The sequence below is a fragment of the Hemicordylus capensis genome, chromosome 4, assembly GCF_027244095.1.
Source record: "Hemicordylus capensis ecotype Gifberg chromosome 4, rHemCap1.1.pri, whole genome shotgun sequence".
In the NCBI taxonomy this organism is placed as follows: domain Eukaryota; kingdom Metazoa; phylum Chordata; class Lepidosauria; order Squamata; family Cordylidae; genus Hemicordylus; species Hemicordylus capensis.
In genome coordinates, this window is record NC_069660.1 from 63,648,352 (window position 1) to 63,670,327 (window position 21,976).

Genomic DNA, 21,976 nt, shown 5'->3' on the forward strand with positions numbered 1-21,976 from the left:
AATATATTAAGCCATTTGTTTCCCAGAGTAACAGCTTAAAGAGTTGCAATTCTGGGTCCAATCTCTAGCTGTCTACTAGCAATAGCTGGCCAAGTGCCTCAGAAAGGTTCGTAAGCAAGGAATTATGGCAAATAAATATATGTTTTGTTATATATTAAGGTTAGTCTAATACATTTGAAAATTTTTTAAAAAGCTCCAGCATTCAGTCTCTGAAAGCAGAGGATGCAGCCTCCATTTCCATATTAATAGCTCCTGATAGAGCTATCTTCCATGTATTGATTTAATGCTTTTAAAGAGCCATTCTTGCTAGTGGCCATCACAGCATATTGCGCCAATAGAATAATATTGTTGCATAGGGTAATTCTGTATGCTCTAGCAGCTTTCTGCTACTATGATAGAAGTTTTGGGATCAAAGTGAAGATTAAGGTACAGCATGGACAGGGATGACTCCAAGGGCCAGCAAGCTCTCCCTTCAAAGTGGTGTGGCGGGGAAATGACTTGATTAGCAAACCAGAGGCTGTTGGTTTGAATCCCCACTGGTATGTTGCCAGGTGCTATGGGAAACACCTATATCGGGCAGCAGCGATATAGGAAGATGCTGAAAGGCATCATCTCATATTGCACAGGAGGAGGCAATGGTAAACCCCTCCTGTATTCTACCAAAGACAATCACAGGGCTCTGTGGTCGACATCAACTTGACAGCACACTTTACCTTTACCATCCCAAAGACTGTAACTTTACAGCAAAGTATTAGAGTAGACAATACCATTATAGTATGTATAGTATATTATGGTCCTATAGCTTGAATTAAGTATTCTAAAAGGCCTCTGTTGTTTAAAGAAGCCTCATTCACTCACTTTATAAACCCGGACAAGCAGCAGAAGCCAGTGCAAGCAGGTAGGTAGGAGACTCTCCCAGAAACCAGACTAACCCCTTAGCTTCCTTGCTGGCCAGGAACTGGGCTGGGTGAGACCATGTGTGTGGGGGCGGTGCAGGGTAATCTCCCCTACAAATTTCATCTGCCCTGGTGGTGAACTCTCTCCACACTCCATTCTTTCCTGCCACATGGTCTTGGAAAGGAAGAGAAAACTAGCCTGGAAACCAGAATGGAAGTTGTGACCTAATCCAAAAAGCTAGTTTTCTAAAAGCAATCTGCCCATTTTCTGAATAAGTTTTAAAATGTCAAGCAAGGTTAATTTACAAGGTAAATAAACTAACATTCATTACTTTACCTCTATAAGTATTTCATGTATAGCAAAAATCTTCATTCCTGCAACATTCTTTGCCACCACTTTGCTCTCCCAACCTTATTGTTCTAGAGTTGCTCTTGAGCATCGACATCCTCAAGCCCCTCCCACACCTGGCCCTATTCAACCCCAGAACAACTCCCTCCAGTGAATATTGTGTCTACCTTTTTGTTTCTTTTTAGACCATGATCCCTTTGGAGACAAGGAACCATTTTATTATTGTTGTTCTAGGAAAACTGCTTGGAGAACCCTTTGTTATAAAGTGGTATATAAACAACAAGAACAACAAAAATAATAGTACATAAGAACTAATAATTTGGTTTGTTTCATAGCATAACATGGGAAGAGTTAATGCATTTTTCTAAGGGTGGCACATATATATCCAGAACTGGCTTAGCAGAGGCTGTATCTTTCCTGGAGGTAGCTTTGGTTCTTAGCTTTGTTACACTTTAGAATAATTTATTTTGTGTTGGCATGCAGGAAATTACCAAGGCTTGTAAACTGAAGCAGAATTCAATCTATGAGATTTTGTCATCATGATTGGATAACAACTCAGGAGTACCAAATTCTATTTGATTGTTCTGTAGTGATCTGCATCAAATGAGTTTGCCTAGTTTCAGCTCACCCATCCTTCCAGAGCATGTGTCCGTGGTTAACATCAATGGATTTATTCATGCTTTTATTGGCCATTCCAGAAGCATGTTACAGACTCACTTCCCTTTTAGGCCTAGATGTAAGGCAAAGTCTTCTTGACTGGTAGAATGTGGCAACATTTTGTCGTCCTCCTGATTTGTGTCTAGCTAAAATAACTCAGTTTGTTCCAAGATTTCCAGATTTTGCTTGTTACCGGTGCAGCTGTTTAAAAACAGATACATTAAGAATGCTGCAGAACTGCAAAGCAAGATGAAGCTCCCTCTGAATAAGAAACCAAAGTCCTTGTGAGCCACAAAGCTCATAGTAGGTTATACTCAGCTTGGCTTCTCCTTTGAATAATCAAGTTTGGCAAGGCTCAGGATTCTTTAGACAATCTGGTTTTCTAAAGGGTAAAACCATCACAGTCAGATACAACTCAGGTCAAGAGTGCTCATATATTGGAATCTTCTCCTGCAAGGGTTTAAAACTGATCTTCATATGCAGCAGAAAAAAGGTGGCAGTGAAAGAATGGACTGCACCACCTCAAACTGTAAGCAGTAGATACGAGTTTTGTCATTCCACGTAAAAATCCCTACAAGTAGAAAATGAACATGTTGAATCTACTTACTAAGGTTGTTCACATGACCAGCCCTACCCAGGTAGGGCTGGTAGTGAGAACTGCTGGTATTGTTTGCAATCCTGGTACTCCTCTGCCAGGTAGCCCGGGTTTTGTAACCGGACTAAAAATGAGCTTGGAGGGAGTTCGTGCGTGTGCCCTCCAGTGTCACCACCAAGTCTTGTGGGCGAGTGGGCTGCAGCTCCTTTCGGGCTGCCAAAAGCCAACTCGACCATAGAGCTGGCTTGTGGGATTCCTGGTGGCTGGGCTTTGCTACTCTCCAGCTCCAGATTGCTGTGTTACTCGCCGCAGCAGCGATCATGTGGGTGTGTGTGGCGCAGCAAAGCCCAGAGGGAGCCTTGCTAATGTGGGGGAAGGTAGGTGCCATTGAACGACCTTACTGTGAAATGGGGGGGGGTTACTTAGGAGAGCATGCAAACATGTGATTCCTCTCCCGCACTCTGAGGTGGTACAGCCCAGTCTACCACTCTATTATTTATTTTATTATTTCCACTTCTCCTACTGCCTTTCATCTGACAATCCCAAGTTGGTTTAAAATGTAGTAGAACATTAAAAACAACTGTAACATAACAAAAGAAACAATCACACACACAAAAAGGACAGCAGAAAATCAAGTCTGCAATCAAGAGCATCACTCAAGCAAGAAGTTTCCCCCTCTCCATTGTTCATGCTGCAACAATTCTGTATTAAAATATCACTGGTAAATGTTCATGATTACAGGAGAACAGGACAGGGGAGAGATCTTGGGCTCTTTCTCTTATATATGTTGTTTGGAAGTCAGAGTGGAGTGGGCGAAGGCAATGGATCAGACAGTGCTAGCAAACATTGCTTGGTGCAAGAAAATGGTTTGTGATTCTGGGTTTGGGGAGACCAGTGTATTCAAATACTTGCAGCAGGAGATTTTGCTCCTAGCTCTAATTCACCTTAGGCAAATCACTAAATTGCTAAGTGCCTCAATTGCCTTCTCTCAAAAATCAGCACAGCTATATTTATATATTGTTCTTGCTTGGAGTGCTGCAGGTGACCTAGTGGATATAAAGAACCTTTAGATCCCTGAATAAAAGATTCTATGGAAGAGCAAAGTAATATTATTACAGTAATGGCTTGAGGCCATGCACTAATGCCATTATAAGCTAGAGAATGGATGGGTTTGCACAGCCGTTGTGTTTTATACTACCATAGCATTCCCTTTTATTTTTAGGAGAAGAGTTGGGGGATTATTAAAATTATCCTCTTTTGATGATAGTATGAAACCCTGATTTTATAATCACAACTCTAATTAGAGCTCTCAAGCTTTCAAAGATTGTTAACATCATTAAAACATTTTTCCTGGGCAGATAACAGCAAGTGTTAGCTGCTTTTTCAAGATGAATCCAGATAAAAAGATTTTCTTAAGGGTTCTGTGGGCAGACTGGATTCTGAGACAATAATGATTCGCCATGTTCTAGCCATGCTAGCTATCAGCCAGCAATTAGGTTAATATTGGTTAAAGGACCACTTAACCCAGTAATCAGCCCCCTATAGATCTTCCAAGAGCATCATTTTGTAACAGGGTACCTGTGGTTTCAGCCTGGATTAACACTTTTGTTTCAGAGCCGATCAATCGTTGTAATTAATATCCCCACCTTTGATTTCTGTCCTACTTGCCTATGGATGCCATAAAGGGAATGTTGTGCCGTCTAGTTGGTGTCAACTCCTGCTGATCACAGAGCCATGTGTTTTTCTTGGTAGAATACAGGAGGGGTTTGCCATTGCCATCTCCCACACAGTATGAGATGATGCCTTTCAGCACCTTCCTACATCGCTGCTGCTGTCCGATATAGGAGTTTCCCATATTCTGGGAAACACACCAGCGGGGATTCAAACCAACAGCCTCCTGCTCCCTAAGCAGGTTCCTTCCCCACTGTACCATTAGGTGGCTTATGGATGCCATACCTGTGTCTTATTATTAAAGGTAAAGGTAAAGTGTGCCATCAAGTCGATTTTGACTCCTGGCGCCCACAGAGCCCTGTGGTTTTCTTTGATAGAATACAGGAGGGGTTTATCACTGCCTCCTCCCGCACAGTAGGCGATGATGCCTTTTAGCATCTTCTTATATCGCTGCTTCCTGATATAGTACCAGCGGGGATTCAAACTGACAACCCTCTGCTTGTTAGTCAAGCATTAATTCCGCCAATGAAATAATAAAAAGGTAATGTAAATTTAAGTGTAAATGGCAGTAGAGGCTGCTCATAAAACCTGAATCTTGTTCCATGGAAACTTATTCTTTCTGAAAGATATAACTATGGTTATATTGCTTTTCTTTTTGGTTTTGAAATCTGTGGGATTTACTTCCATGGAAACTTACTTAGGATTGAGTTAAAAAGTTCTGAGAAAGGATCACGTTTATTCTTTTCCAATAAAATGTGACTTTGGATCTGTTTATACATAATCAACTTAGTGTTTGAGAATGAACACTGAGTGGATGTTTGCAGCGTTTAGCACACAGTGACCACACATTTCCCCCCATCATGTGCCCAGCTTGCAATGCAATTTGCATTTGACTGATTTAGACAGACTTATAGGCTACATACAGTGGCTGACATCCAGACTGAGTATTGTACTTCAGTACAATTGTACTTAAGTTGGAAATGCTTGACCAACAAGCAGAAGGTTGCCTGTTTGAATCCCTGCTGGTATGTTTTCCAGACTGTGGAAAACAGTTTTCCAGACTATGGAAAACACCTACTGTATATCGGGCAGCAGCGATATAGGAAGATGCTGAAAGGCATCATCTCCTACTGCATGGGAGGAAGCAATGGTAAATCCCTCCTGTATTCTACCAAAAGAAAACCACAGGGCTCTTGGGGTCAAAATCAACTTGACGGCACACTTTACTTTAGTACTACTCAGGACCAAAAGACTGCTTAATTTCAGTGGGATGTCCCCTGAGTAATTTAATCAGGATGTCAGCCCATTAGAAAGAAGAATTACAGACACTTGTCTCATCCACCAAGCACACCTGTCTTCCCTGCCAACCCTTACTATTCACTTGTGGATGTTTGCATAGGATCTATGTACCCAACATCCAATGTGCATAAACCTAAGCCCCACCATGATGTCAAACTACACTAAATTCAAGAAATAACTATGCAATAGTGTCTATGCATGACATACTGCATTTTTCTATAGACAGCTAGCTGGTGAGGTGAGACAGGCATATCCAGTGGGTGGGGCAGGCAGGTGCATTCTTGCTCCTTTGCCACACCTAGGCATCTAAACCAGCTCATTGGCTACATGAATGTTCATCCAGCTTTCAGCAGCTCTGGCATGGTAAATTTAGGATGCATTGTACATTAAGAGCATGATGAAGCAATCAAAGAAGTGCTTTCATGTGTGTCATTCTCTGGGGGTGTTTTTTTTTTTTTTTTAAAGAAGTGTTACAATGTCAGCTTTTTTATTGAAGCCAAACCAAATCCCCATTCAGATCTGCTTAAGAGGGATTTTTGAAAGCTTCCCTCCACCCAAATACTTCTTTAGCTTGTTTATACACCTGCAATGTGCTGTGACCAAAATGAATTACTACTTCCATTGCGTTTAGTGTGCAAGCTTGAAGAGGGAAGCAGCTCAGTGTTGATCAGAGTGAGAAAGAGGCACACACATAATCCATGATTAAGACGATGATAGAGAAGATCATACAAAGGATTTAGGCATACAGAAGAGATGCTATGAATCTCCAAGGGCAGCATCTCTATGGGGAGCTTGTGTTGATGTGCAGCGATAGTGAATCTCACATTTGCTAGCATTTGCGTGTTTCATGTTAAGCCTCTTTCAATGATTCTGTCTACTGGGGTTTTTTTGTTTGTTTTGTTTTAAGTTTCTGTGTAGGCGTGGATTTGACTAAAGCTGAGAAAGTTGGTAGGATGGTGTAGGGTTTTGCTGTCATTGTAGTTTCAGAAAATGAATTAGCCACCATCACTGCAGCAGTACCTGTTTTTTGGACTGCTATTGTGCTGGTGAAAATAATGCAAGTTTTTGGTTTTAACAGAGCTTTTTGACTAACCTTAGAATGGGGCTAGTTAAAGCTTTAAATATGAGGCCACTCCATCTGCATTAATCATCATTGTCATTATTATCACTTAAGTACAAAATATGAATTAGAAACTTGATTAGTGAAATAGCCAACTCCCTTATGCACGGACGAAACATTTTGTCTCTGCCCAAATTCAAGACTGAATAATCTGTAGCAGGAGCAATTACTCTATTGGTAATGGCTGCATCGTATAGATTCTAGCTGTAGCCTTGCCCAATATGTTGAATCATAAAGTGTGGGTAGCTTGCTCCTGAAACGTATGAAACTGACTTAGACTGAGTCAGACTACAGGTCCATTTAGGTCAGTATTGTGTATTGACTGGCAATGGCTCTTTAGGATTTCAGGCAGGGATCTTTTCCAACCGAGATAGACCTTCTGCTTGAAATGCACATGCTCACCCACTGAGTTATAACCCATCCTCATGGCAGGTGGGCAGGGCTTTTACCTGGCATTAAACCCACATCCATTTTCAGTTGCATTCAAGCTCTGCCCAACATGACTCGGTTACAAAAAACATGGTGAAGTTTTCAGGTTACCATTTTGCATCTTTTTTGAGCACTGCCTTATTCTTATCTCCACTTGCAGGTGCTCAGATTCTACTCCCAACTAGGGATGTGCATGGAACCGGTTCGGAGGCTCTTTATGGGCCTCTGAACCGGTTTGAAGAATAGGTGGTTCTGCCAGTTCAGTGGTGTGTGTGTGTGTGTTGAACTTTAAGAGCGAAGGAGGGTGCACTTACCCCTCCCGCTGCTTTCCCCCCCACCGGTGTCCATTTTTTTCAAAGCCCATCAGGGTGGCAGTGTACCTCCCTGCCGCCCTGTTGTCCAGATATGACTGGAAGTCTCTGGTGTGCCCGTGACTTCCGATCATATCTGGGCAATGGGGCAGCAGGAAGGTATGCTGCCAACCCGATGAGCTTTGAAAAAAATGGACACTGGTGAGGGGAAAGTGGGGGGAGGGGTAAGTGCACCCTCCTCCGCTCTTAGAGCAGCACCCCTTTTGCCTTTCAGCCTCCCCCGCATGGTTCCGTGCACATCCCTACTCCCAACTAGGGATGTGCGAACCATCTCAAAACTGAGCCCGTTCGAGTTTGAACCAGTTCGGTTTGAAAGCTTGACCTCGAGCTGAACTGGACCTGGCTTAGTTTGAGCTCAAACTGAACCGGGTTGCAATTCAGGCTGGCTCAATGTCCTACCAGTAAAGGGGAATATGGTGAGGATTCTCCTTTACTGTTAAAGGGGCAGTGAGGCACGGAAAGGGGCAGTACTTTTAGGGGCAGTACTTCCCTCTATACTTAAAGGGGCAGTACTTCCTACTATACTTCTCTAAGTATAGAGGGAAGTAAAAAGTACTTACAGGTCATGGTGGCCACCGAGGGGTGGTGGTTGGCGGTGGTGGCTATCCCCATCTCTGCCAGCCTCCAACTCTCCAGGGCTGGCTGCAGCCTGGTTCAGGCCTTCACGTGGAGGTCTCTAAAATGGCCTCCACACCTGCGAAGGGGCTTGAAATGGGCAGAAGAAGGCCTGAACGGGGCCCATAATGAGCTGCAGCTGCCCCTGGAGACTCAGCAGGGGGATTGGCAGAGGTGGGGGGAGCTGCCCACTCCCGTGGTCTCTGCCAATATGAGTTGTAAGTACTTTGTATTCCCCTCTATGCTTAGGGAAGCCCCCCTGCACCTTTACCGGTAAAGGGGAATCCCACCAGATTCCCTTTTACCGGCAGGGCTTAAAGCTGATCTGAACCAGCTTGATTCGAACTCAAACTGGGGGCCTGTTTGGAGAAGGCAAAACTGAGCCAGAATGTTTCGAGTCTGTTTTGGATTCTAACTGAACTAATGAAACTGGTTTTATGCACATCCCTACTCCCAACTGATGAGTAGAAAGGTGCTTTTTTAAATGCAGTCTTCCTCCATCTATTCCAGTGTCTGTTCTATGAGGATAGAACTAGATACAGTGCCCAATATGGGACTGCCTCCAAAAATGGCATCCCTGTGTTATGTTCAGGCAAACTTATCCACATTGTTTCCCCATCCGAGCAGTAGCATCTAATGATATGGGGCAGTGAATGGAGAAATGCCATACTATGATGTCACAAAACAAGTCAGGGAGATGTGGGAGAATTGCACATAGGTTTGCTGAGTTTGGCAGCAAAACCCGATTGAGCATTGTGTCTAGTTTCATGAAGATAATGGACAGCACAAGATGTAGGAGTACCCAACAGAGAAAGACTGAAAGATAGACATGCAGAACATTATCTGTTATGGTTTAGGCTTAAAGCTCATAGTACTTCTGTGAGGATGATCTGCATTTAGAATCCAGATGGAATCCTGAAGGCATTGGGAGATTTTCCTGACAACAGGGCTGAAGGTTCTGCAAAGGTCCTGGTTGACCTTTGTAATGAAAAAATGACCTGGACTATCAACAAAATCACTCCTGAGCGATCTCTCCCCAGTTGTTGAGCCAGATTTACTCCATGGTTTTCTGCAGAGCTTTTGAATATGAAACAGATGGGTGAGTAGACAACTAGAGCAACAGAAAAGGAATTCTCATGAGAAATCCAACCAAACACAAGCTAGAGCCTATTTCCAGGATTATTTCCAGGACTATTATGGCAGTGCAGAGAGATTGCAAGATTGTTTTTCTGTCACGATTGCATCCAGAGAGATCCGCCTCTGCTATTGATTCCACAGTGGTCCATCAGCCTGTTTTAGATTGATTTGTACTCCCTTTGAAAGACCAGGCTCATAGTTTGGGAGTTCTGGACTTGGCATTGCACCTGAATATTCTGCTGTGGCTTGCAGGGCTTTAGCTGGTGCACTAGTTGTGTCCATTTTAGTCAGACTTGGTTACGGTTATCCAAGCCCAGGTTACATCTCAGCTTGGATTCCTGCAATACACTCTACCTGGTGCTGCCCTTGAAGATCTTCCAACTTCCATTCCAGAATGCAGTGGTGAGAGTCCTGATAGATATGTGGCTCTTTGAGCACTTTCACCTGTGCTCTTCCAGCTACACTGATTACTTGTCTATTTCTGGATGTGATTCAAGGTGCTGGTTATTACCTGTCTATTTCCAGATGTGATTAGGTCCAGAGTACCTGAAGGATTGCCTTCTCCCAAATGCTCCATGAGATCATGTAGGGAAGTTCTCTTGTGTGTGCTGCCTCCATCAGAGTTTCATCTGGTGGCCACATGAGAAAAGGTCTTCTTGGTTGTGGGCCCTGCCCTATGGAATTCCCTAGTCCAGAATATCCAACTGACACCCTCCCTGCCAGTTTTCATTTATTCATATTTAATATGGGAGTTGGTTCTACTTTTTCTCCTGGCTTTCTTGTTGTTTGTTTGTTTTAGTTTGTGTAAAAATAAATTTTTGTGTGCATTTCCCTTTGCTGACATTTTAAAACTGACTGTTTATTTTTATTATATATTTTATTATTTTGTTTTATTATGCACTTCTCTGTTGCCTTAAATCACCTTACAGCAAGGTGGGGTATAGGTTTTTAAATCAGATACATAAATAAGCACCTACATGTTGACACCGTACTTAATTGCTGGTTTGAGTTCGGATAAATGATTTTGGTTTTCCACTCCAAAGCGTGACATCACTAACTGTTTTAGCTTTGAATATGACTGCATGGTATCAAGTAACGTTCCATTCATCCTCATATGTTCTGAAGACTAACACAGTAAACTGAAACTGAAATGCTTTCCTCACGCTCTTATCACTATTCTCTTCTGGTCAGTCTTGCCAGTCTCCATCACTGAAGCTTGTATGGCTATTTCAGAGTAAACTGCGACCTGCAATGAGAGCTGTTCCTTTAATGAACTCATTCGTTACTTCAAGGACTTCACACTTTCTTTGCTGTAGGCTAATATATTTGCTATTAGTGCTTTGCTTAGCTCTCAAGTTTACAGCTTGCAATAATTATATCTAATTTTGACTTTCTCCCCCTTAAATTACTGCATGGCAAAAAAAAAAATACTCCATAATTACTTCATTCAGTAGATGAGAAAATCAAGCATGAAAATGATGGGGCTGGGGGAATGCAGACACACAGCAGCATCTTTCCCGTTCATGGAACTTACTATGGATTTTGCATTTTCAGAATTGTGTGTGAGATGGGGCAAGCTGAGCCCGGAATCAGCTCTGGCCCTGCACTCCTCTGCATCGGGGAGTGCAAGTCAGAATTCGTGGCCAAGTCTGCACAGCATTTCACATTTGTGGTAAGTACATGTGTCACCATTGTTGCTATTTGATTTGGATAAATCATACCAAATGTACAAAAGAGAGTCGGTCCCGGTTCTGACAAATTAATATTTTAGATGAGACACAGCAACAAACCAGAAATGGTTTATTATTAATGTTTTGATGTGCCAACAAATGTTTAGATAATTTGCTGTATTCATGTTTAGCACATGAGCTGTAAGAATGTTGTTTGCATTTTCAATCATCTTCATTTTTCACTTTGTTAACTTGTATTTGCCATCTACTCTTCCTCCGTGACTGGAGCTCCTGGCATCTTTTCCTTCCTCAGAGAAACAGCTGCATGGAGGAGTGAGAATTTGGATTAGGGCCATGATCTGGAGGAGGGAGGTAACCCTATATTGTGGCATATTGTTTCCCCCCTGCGGCCAATATCAACTTTGAGGGAAGGGTTTGTATTGGAGAACAGTGAGACAAGGTTGCCCTGCTTTTACCATGAAGCCTGATTCTTCTAACTGTGGCAGCACCACACTTTTTTCTTCAATGATCAGGCAGGTGGAGCTATCTGCCCATCTATTTCTGGACAACCAGGTGCTCCAGTTGCTTGAGTGATAAAGAAAAAAGTTGGTCAGGAATTAGTGGGCATGTGTTTATTCACATTTTTCTTTTTACCCACAAACGACTGTCCAATTCACGAAATATTCTTCCTTTGTATTGCAGGAGAAGTAGTGTGTCTTATTGGTAACAAAAAAGATTTGGGATGTATTTATATCAGTGGCAACGGAACAATTCTTAAACAGGTTTATTTTAGAAAACAAAAGTTAGGCATACAAAATAGAAATATAAACAAACATTCAAGCTAACTACCACTCTACTTCCATGTAATAATCAATGTAGTCTGGAAGACATGTCCATATTGTAGGAAGAAATCTCAGCTTTTGACCTAGTTCTTTGTCATAGACTAGCAGGGTGTGTGTGTGTGCACAGGTCTGTGAAGCCCTCCATTTAGCCAGATTTCCCTCTTATCAAGGAAGGAATTCCTCTGAACATGGACTGACCTCACAACCCTTCATGGGAGAAATGGATCTTTTGAAGTGTCAGCTAAAACATTTTTTTACATAAGACTTACAAATACTTACATTGTCCCAGGAAAAAAAAGGAAATTACATAATAAGGATTAATATAATTAATAGCCATGTCATAATAGGCATAGCCATGGCTGCTATGCTTATGGACTCAGGCGCTCTTAACAGGAGTTACGGAGACATTCAAATGGCTAAAGCCTCAGACACAAACAGAAACGAAAGCAGAAGAGTGGCATGGCTTAGGCCCAAGCTTAACTATGAATGAGGTTAAAATAGCAGTTGTTTCCAAATTTAATATGTCATGTAGATGTTAACATATTTTACATCTTTTGGTAGCATCTAGTGAATCCAGTATATTCTGGACCAGTGTCTTGTTCAGGCTGACAGCAAACCACCTCTTACTGTCCCAAAGTGTTTACAGTCAACATTGACAATGTATGTGATATGCTTTCATTTTTTTGCCAGACAAAATTAACTCACTTGGCCTTGTAAGAACATGATATATTCCCCACATGGCAGAGGTGCTGACACTTAATACTTGCAAGTATCATCTGTGCCTAAGTATTACTTTAACTGTGAGCTTGTGATAGTGTTGAGATCTCCCTCTGTGGTGTGCTGGCAAGGAAAGACGTCATGTTGACCATAATTTCCCCTCTTTTTCCCAATGGAGAGAATAATGAGGACCCTTGTTAGTCTGGGATTTAATTAACTAGAATTAATCTTTTAGTGCTGCTCTTATGGATGTATTCAGAATACATGGAATAGTGTTGTCAAGCAACTGTACTGAAGACATGAGAGGGTCATTCTTTTATCATTTACTTCTGAGTGTGTGTGTGTGTGTGTGTGTGTGTGTGTGTGTGTGTGTGTGAATGTTTAGATTTTCTCTTGCATCTTGCCTTGATTTACAAGTACACTTTTGCATTTAGGTAGCAAATGGATGCTAATTCAATAGAAGTTCAATCCATCTGCTTAATCTAGAGTTCCTGTTCATGGTCCTTCATTCCTGAAGCGATCATTGCACCTTTCTGTTATTTAATTATGACCCTTTTTATTAATATGCTTGCAAGTCACACCTGGGGCTTTTCTGCATCTCCATTTTTGCCAAAACAAGGCATTTTATCCAGCCGCATCGATTTTCTGCTGACTACATGCTAGTGCTTACCACTTGTCTACAATTTGTAAAGTAATTGATAGATAAATCAGATTTGCACCTGCCTTCTCATCACTGTTATTATGAGCAACATACTAGAATAGAATCAGACCCTAAAAAAAAAAAAAAAAAAAAGAGGATTTTCTACATCCTTAGCATGTAGAAGGGAAGCACTCCATACTTCAGAATTACCAGAATCACTGCATTTACAATGCTAACATATTTGAGCATTTTCTGGTTTTAAACTCCATCTAATACAAAACACCTTCATGATCTGGAATTGTTGGTGGAGACCTCCGCTGAGGGGGCACAAGGTCTTTCATATGCATAAAGGGACTTGCTGGATTGTAGCCCAAGTACTTCTTAATAATATACAGTTAATGTTTTGCCATAGAGATGGGCAGTTGGTGAAATAAATGTAAATAGGCTTGGGGAGAAGTGGAAAAAGGTTAAGGGAATTCTAAAACAGCATGTGACTAGAAACAATCACTTTCATTTGCTTCAAAGATTGGTTTTATTCTTTATAATCTGCCTGCTTGCGCTCTCTCTCTCTCTCTCTCTCTCTCTCACACACACACACACACACCCCATAATTTAGAGAGAGAAGGCTTTCTAAAAGAAGCACATTTCTCAGTTCTTCTTAAAAATAACAAGTGAGAGAGGTTTTTTTAAAAATCTCCCTAGCTAGAAAGGCAGTTGCAAAGCTGTGGGCTGACTTTCAAGAAGGCCCTGCCCTTGATACCTATCAGACAGATCTCTGCTAATGAAAGTCCAGAGAATAGGAACTCAGTTGCAGATCTCAGTGACAGGGTGGGTTGATATGGGGAAAGGTGGTCCTTAAGAGTAGTTTGTTTTCCTGGTCATAAAGGACTTTGAAGATTGAAACCAGCAGTCATCTAGGCATCCAGGAACAAATCCAGGTCCAGAAGTATCCCCAAACTGCACACTTGCTCTTTCAGAGAAGATACAACCTCACCCAAAATAGGTCAGACTTCTCCACCTAGGGTGTCTGTAGACAAAATGGAGGTGCTGAGGCTAGAAAAGCCTCAACACCTCCATTTGTCTGGATTAGTTTCAGTTTATTTGCCCTCATCCAGACCAAAATTGCCTCCAGATTTCAGCTTCCACTGTCTGCCTAGGATTGGAGAGGTAGAGCTGAAAGTGGTAGTCCATATGCCAGAGACCATGGGAAAGAACTGCTGTCTCATAGCACCACTTTCTGAGACTGTCCCTCCAAGCAGAAGCCACCATAAAATGGTGTCCCCTAGCCCCAGCTGCAAGAGTCTTCCCAGAAATATATACTGGTTGATGGTCATAAGAATAGCCCTGCTGGATCAGGCCCAAGGCCTATCAAGTCCAGCATCTTGTTTCACACAGTGGCCCACCAGATGCCTTTAAGAAGCCCAAAGGCAAGAGGTGAGGGCATGCCCTCCCTCCTGCTGTTGCTCTCCTGCATCTGGTATTTAAAGGCATCTTGCCTTTGAAGCTGGAGGTGGTCCATAGACACCAGACTAGTAGCCATTGACAGACCTGTCCTCCACAAATTTGTTATAAGCCATCCAAGCTAGTGGTCATCACCACATCTTGTGGCAAAGAATTCCATTGATTAATTACACACTGTGTGAAAAAGTACCTCCTTTTGTCAGTCCTAAATTTACTGGTCTTCAGTTTCATGGGATGACCCCTGGTTCTAGTGTTGTAAGAAAAAAAATTATCTCTGTCCACTTGCTCTACTCCATGCATAATTTTATACACCTCTATCATGTCTCCCCATGGTTGCCTCTTTTCCAAGCCAAAAAGCCCCAGATGTTGTAGCGTTGCCTCATAAGGAAGGAGTCCAGGCTCCTTATCACCTTGCTTGTCCTCTTCTGCACTATTTCTGGTTCTGCAATGTCCTCCTTAAGATACAGTGACCAGAACTACATGCAGTACTCCAAATATGGTCACACCATGGATTTGTATAAAGTCATTATAATATTAGGATTTTTATTTTCAATCCTCTTCCTAATGATCCCTAGCATGGAATTTGCCTTTTTTACACTGAGTCAGTACTTTCAACGAGCTGTCCAGCACAATCCCAAGATCCCTCTCCTAGTCAGTTACCAACAGCTCAGAACCCATCAGTGTACATGTGAAGTTGGGTTTTTTTGCCCCAATATACATCACTACACTTGCTTACATTAAACCAGATTTGCCCCACCCACTCACCCTGTCTGGAGAGATCCTTTTGGAGCTCCTCACAATCTGTTTTGGATTTCACTACCCTAAATAGTTTAGTGTAATCTGCAAATTTGGCTGCTGCTTACTCCAACTTCTAGTTCATTTATGAACAAGTTAAAGAGCATTGGTCCCATTATAGATCCCTGGGGGACTCCACTTCTTATTTCCCTTCATTGTGAAAACTGTCCATTTATTCCGATCCTGTTTCGCATCCTTCAATAGGGATGTGCCCGAACCGGTTCGGAGGCCATGCTGAAGGCCTCCAAACCGGTCCGGTTCCGAGCTGGTCCGGCGGTTCGGCACGGAGGGGGGCTGTAGCTTTAAGGGCGTGGGGTGGTACTTACCCCCCCCCGCTGCTCTTCCCCCTCCGGCGCTGTGTTTTTATCCAAAGTTTCTGGGGCGGCAGCGTTCCTCCCTGCCATCCCTGCCCCCGTCGTTAGCCTGCAAGTGCCAAAGTTAGTAGCACGCATGCGCCTGTTCCGGCGCGCATGCGCACCCGCCACCGCCGCGCGCACCGCATACGTCACACATCGACGTGTGACGTATGCGGAGCATCGCGCGGCGGCAGGTGCGCATGCGCGCCGGAACGGGCGCATGCGTGCTACTAACTTCGGCACTTGCAGGCTAACGACGGGGGCAGGGGTGGCAGGGACGAACGCTGCCGCCCCAGAAACTTTGGATAAAAACACAGCGCCGGAGGGGGAAGAGCAGCGGGGGGAGGTAAGTACCACCCCCGCCCTTAAAGCTACAGCCCCCCCCATGCCAGACTGGACCAGTTCGGGGGGTTGCACATCCCTATCCTTCAACCAGTTATCAGTCCACACATGAACCTGTCCTCTTATCTCCTGACTGCTAAGTTTACTCATGAGCTGTTGGTGGGGGACATTGTCAAAAGCTTTTTGAAAGTCCAAGTATACTATGTCAACTAGATTACCCTTCTCCACATGCCTGTTGTCACTCTCAAAGAATTCCAAAAGTTTAGTGAGGCAAGACTTGCCCTTGCCCATGCTTGTTGGTCTGTGTTGGTCTTTCTTGGCAGTGCTCCACTCGCATATAAGCTGAATTGTATCACACTATGGTCACTATTCCCCAATGGTTCTGCAGCTCTGACATCTCACAACTCTGAGCACTCCTCAGGATTAAGTCCAAGGTTGCCTTCTTTTTGGTTGGTTCTACAACCAACGGTTTTAAGGGACAGTTATTTACAATGTCTAGAAATTTGACCTCTCTGTCAGTATCCAAGTGTGAATTCGCCCAGTCTGTGTGAGGGTAATTGAAGTCACCCTTTATTACTGCTCTGTCTCTCTTTGACGCCTCTCTGATTTGCTGCTCCAACTCCAGGTCATTCTGAGCATTTTGATCCAGAGGGCGATAGCACATCTCTAGTAACACATTTCCTTCCAGTCCTCAAATTGTCACCCAAAATGATTCTGTGGAGGACTCCAGTCCTCCTAGGTTTTCTTGCTTGTTGGATTCTATCCCTTCTTTAATATACAGTGTTACCTCACCCTAATCCTCCCCTCCCTGTCCTCCTATAGAATTTTTTACTCAGAAATAACAGTGTTCCACTGTTTCTCATCGCTCCACCAGGTTTCCATTTTGCCCACTATATTATGTCTACTATATCTATGTTTTCATTAGCAACCAAGCACTCCAGCTCACCCATCTTGGGCACTGGTACATAGCCATCTTCTGGCACTGATATATAGACAGCTAAATGCTGAGTCTCTTACCTAGTGTTGGAGTGTGCTATCTCCCTTACTATCTCAAAAGCTGATGAGAGTTTCAGGAAAACCAACATTCCCTTGTTTCTTGCCTGGCATAGCTCATGCATTAGGGTAACCAAGGCAGTTTCTGTCCTATAGCCAGACCTGAACCTCAGTTGCAATGAATCTAAGTAATTAGTTTCAGCCAGGAGATACTACCAACTGCTCCAGGATATGCAAGAATGGAAGGTTAAATACTTGGCAATAGTCCCTCAAATCACCCTGATCTAGGGAGGATGTTTTTAAGAATTGGGTAAACTATGGTTTCTAATGGATTAGATATTATACCCTTCCAAAGGGAACTGATGACTGCTCCAATATCCAGACACTCAGTTCCTCTCTGGCAGATTTAACTGGCCAGGAAGAGGGCTAAAGGATCCATCAGTGGATCCATGTCCTCAAGCAACACAAATCGAAACAAATCCATAATAACCTGACCGGGAAGATTGAGATTGAGATTCAAATCTGATCTTGATATCATTGTGGAAACCAAATTGGCATGGATGTATAGAATTTTATCTGCAAATTGCTTTGCAGCTTGGTTACAGCCAGCAACTTATAGCTCAACTCTATAATCTACCAAGCCAATATGTAATTAGCCCTGCACCACTCTAAATAGCTTTACTGGACAACACTGAGTAGATGCGGTGCTGGTGGTGGTGGTGATCTTCACTGCCATAACTGCCACATAGAAGATCTGTCTATGGACTCTAGCCTGTGTTCAGTGGAAATCACAAGAAATCCTTCATTTGTGTTTCATTATCACCTTAGCCATTCTATTATTTTCAGCTCCTCAGTATACCATGATACTGATTTAGCTTTATGGTTAGAATGAGGACACCTAGGAGGATACCTTAAAATGATCTTATAAATATCCCACATCATCATCTCTTCCTACGGACTCACTAGGGTATTGGCAGGATTGCCAGGCATTGTCCTAATGTTGGCCTAACATACAGATTCAACTATGGAGCATTTGCCATACTGTTAGAAGGGGTCTTGTAGGGCGTCTAGTCCAACCCCCTACTCAGTGTAGGAAACCCAGAACTAGATCATCCTCAACAAATGCCCAGCTGTCCAATTGCTATGGGTTGACAGTGTAGGAGAAGCTGGTTAATAGGAATAGACAAGAGGACTCAGAGGGCAGGGGGCACATAAATGTTTGCTAAAGAAGTGGGTCTTCTTGAAAGGGGGCATAAACTAGGAAACAGGATTTTACCCTCTGGTAAAAACAACCCTATGTCTGTTTACTCAGAAACACAGCTCACTGTGCATAAGCCTCACTATGTTCAGTGCATGCATAAGATCTACAGCTTGAAATTAGTAGCTTAACAAATAGTGCCTGCAGTGCAGGTAGGATTCACTTCCATTAACTCATTGAAAAAGGGAGCTGATACCACCCACAGTCTCTTAGGTAAGGTCACTAAACAGTCAAATAGGAAGAATCATATTCTGTGATGGAAACTGTGTGATCTGAAAATAATACTCTCACCCACCCCAGAGCTGCTTCTTCAGCATTGCAAGCAGTATTGTCACTAGTGCCACAGGCAAAGAACATCTTATTGGTCCTTGTAAAGCTGCTTGCTATTAAAGAACAATTATTGAAGGCAACCATCTTGGACTTTGTTAAGTAACAGCCAGTGCCTTGGTAGAGGCAATTGTGAAGATGAATCTCAGAGTAACACCTTGCAGCAACTCGTTAAACATATGTTGAACATTATCATTCTTTGCATTGTTGCATCTTGTTTATTAAACTTCTAGCACATAATTTCCTCTTGTTGCCTGGTGTGTGTGTGTGTATGAGAGATTACGGTATTTAAGCGGCACCAACAACTTGCTGTTATGAAGTCTCTGTTAGTGCCAACTCTGAAGCTATAGCCCTCTGAAGCTGTATATATATATTCATTCATAATTTTCATTCACATATATATTCATTCATAGTTTTCATTCATTCATAGCTGGCACTAACATAGACTTCATAAAGGCAAGTTGTTGGTGCTGCTTAAATACTGTAATCAAATGAAGAGGAACTTTAAATAAAAGTTTCACTCTGAGAGGCCCAGACTCAATTATTTTTTCAAATACCCAAACCAAAAAAGATTCAGTTGGTGTGTTTTAGAGCTGGACTAGACGTGATGTCAGCAGCCACATTTGTTTGGTCATGTATCTGCCCTCTCATGTATAAAGTGGGAGAGGTCTAATTTTAGCATCAAAAGGGGAGCTCAGGTGACAGGAGCGGAATCATTGACTGCCTGAACTTTCCTTTTGTCTGCCCTGTTTCCCTTCCCTCTGTCACTTCATGCGCCTTTTCCCCAGCCCAGCTCACTTCTGGTGTTGGAATTGGGCTGGGAGAAAAGGAGTTGAGGTGGTGGATCACAGAGAGATAAGGTGGGAAAGAGTTTAGCTTTAATCACCAGCACTCTTTTTGATGTTAAAATTAGGTGCACAGGATTGCACAACCCTGTTATATAGGAGCAGAGCAGAGCAAGCACAAACAAGGCTGACATCATCACATCTAGTTGTCTCTTAGATTATCAGTTATCCTAGAATGACAACCCTTGAACTCACTTCAGCACCCTATTTGTTTACACATTCAGGAGGTGAGTCACACACTGAAGTGAAGTGAAGGAGAGTCAGTAACCCCTAGCAAGATAAATTCTGTAGTTTCCTCCTTTTCATCTCTGACTAAATGTTTATCCTTTTGAGTGTTCACAATTCATAGAGGGAAAATAGTGTTCTGAGAGAATTAGCAAGAGTTTGTAACTGAAATGCTCGGGAATTCTTGGAATTGTGACAGAGAGGTTGTTATTCAGGATAATAATTGGTAGAAATCTCAGCAATGCCAGAGAATCACACAAGGAGGACACTGTCTGTTACAGCCAAATGATGGGGGACTGTTGGCTAAGGAAAATCAATTCTGCACCAGGGGACAACAGAAAGCCATGGCCAATGTGAATATTTTTTTAAAAAATCATTCTGCTTTGCACGTTAGCTTCAAAATGGAAACCTGCAGTTTCTTGTGTTGTTTGCATTTAACCTATAATATTTATGTTCTGAAACTGATTATACCCAAAGTGAAAAACATCAAAATCTTGTCCTGTCCATAAAGTCATTACATGAATAAAACTCTTAAAAGACTATTGGCTTTCTGTTTACCCTCCACCCCTCAGTTCTCAGTCTCTTGCTTATATTCGCTTGATATACCTGAAGTCACGAGCATTGGAGTATTAAAAACCAAAATGAGTCAAGACTATGGACAACCAAAAAATGTCTCAAAGGCCACATGAAGCCACCCATTCATCTGTTGCTTCAACTTGTTTCTGCAGTGGCCATCCTGCCCATTGTTAGAGTTGCTTAGAATGTTGCCTTTTCCTTTTAAATGTTTTAGGAATACAGGAGGGCATGCATACAAGCAGCCCTACCCAGGCTTGCACACCCCTACCTGAGTAGGGCTGCTTGTGTGCGTCGCCCCACTGGTTAGCCCACGTATCTTACCTGGGCTATTACTGAGGTAGAAAGATGCAAGCATGCCCTTCTACCACACTTCCCAGTCATGTGCATGCCCAGGTTGCCCGTAGTCTAGACGTGCACAAAGCTGGGTGGCAAGAGCGCCCGGCAGCAGGGGGATTCTCCAATGCACCACACTCCTAGTGCAGTGCATTGTGGGATGCCAGAGGACTTATTTCTCTGGCTCTGACTCTTGCTGCGGCGCCAATCCTGTGTCAGGTAAGTGGCAGGGATGAGATTGTGTGTGGAGAGACAGCCCTCCATGACCTCTCCCGCAAGGTACAGTAGTGAGAAAAACCTCCAGGTCTGTCTTATTTTAAGGACTATTTAATGTTAAAGTCAAGTGTGCCCTCAAGTCGATTTCAACTCCTGGTGACCACAGAGCCCTGTGGTTTTCTTTGATCCAATACAGGAGGGGTTTACCATTGCCTCCTCCCACGCAGTATGAGATGATGCCTTTCAGCAACTTCCTATATCGCTGCTGCCCGATATAGTACCAGCGGGGATTCGAACCGGCAACCTTCCGCTTGTTTGTCAAGCACTGCTAAAATTAATATTAACACTTCGTTCATTCATTGATCTCAAATCATTTTGCTCTAGAAGTCAGCATTATTATCCTCATTTGGACAGGGAAGAAATCATGGCACAGAAATGCTATTCAGTAGCCCAGGAAGAAAGTGGGATAAGCACCTGTTTGTGTTTAGTTTGGTCACCTGTCTAGGTTACTGTGCTACCAAAGCATTCTTAAGTAGTATAAAACTCAGGTACAGATAATTTAAGACAATCTCATATCAGGAGGAAAAAAGCAATTGTTCTAATGCTTCCATGTATAGCCTCTTTGAATGCCTTTCAAGCCCCTGGAGCTGTGAAAAGCATTTCTGACACATTCAGCATAGGTCACTTTTTAGATCCAGGGCACTGGATCAGTTTGACCACTGAATTGATTTTATATGGCAGTTTATAGGATGCCTCCTGGGAAATGCCATGATTTGAGAGCAGTAAAGAACTCTCTCATATTCTGTGTGCTGCAGTAGCACCAAGAAGGCAGTGTCCAGGGAATGCAGCTGGGATGTTGCCAGATAGCAGATGAGCTCCATAATGGGAGAAGAATTAGTGAAACAATTTGATTACATTCATGGGCAGAAAACAAATTTTAAAAAGTGCCTGCTTTCATCAGATTCTCTTAGTGGAAATAAACATCCATCACTAACTGGGAGCACACGAGGTGACTTTAATTCCTCCGCATAGGGAGAAATGCTTTATCTAAAATAACCTCATCTCAGATTCTACAGAGTTTGTAAAAGTTCTATCTTTATGTAGACATATGCATTCTCAGTCCTCCGGTGGCACAAAGCTAGTATATTCTGCAAAGCTATGATCAAAGCTATATATATTTTCTGGTTAAACAACGTGATTCTGTTGTTTTCATTCACCTGACTGCAAAAGAGCTAAACAGC

At 42.8% G+C, this 21,976-nt stretch overlaps 1 protein-coding gene across 10 annotated transcripts in view; it reads left to right on the top strand.

The window, feature by feature from the left end:
• PLXNA2 (plexin A2) overlaps positions 1-21,976 on the top strand; it is a 615,006-nt gene that overhangs the window by 445,357 nt on the left and 147,673 nt on the right. For all 10 annotated transcript variants that reach the window (XM_053244546.1, XM_053244547.1, XM_053244555.1 and 7 more), the window contains one exon: positions 10,694-10,811. In XM_053244546.1, the coding sequence (XP_053100521.1) occupies positions 10,694-10,811 (118 nt within the window). The remainder of the gene's footprint in view (positions 1-10,693; positions 10,812-21,976) is intronic.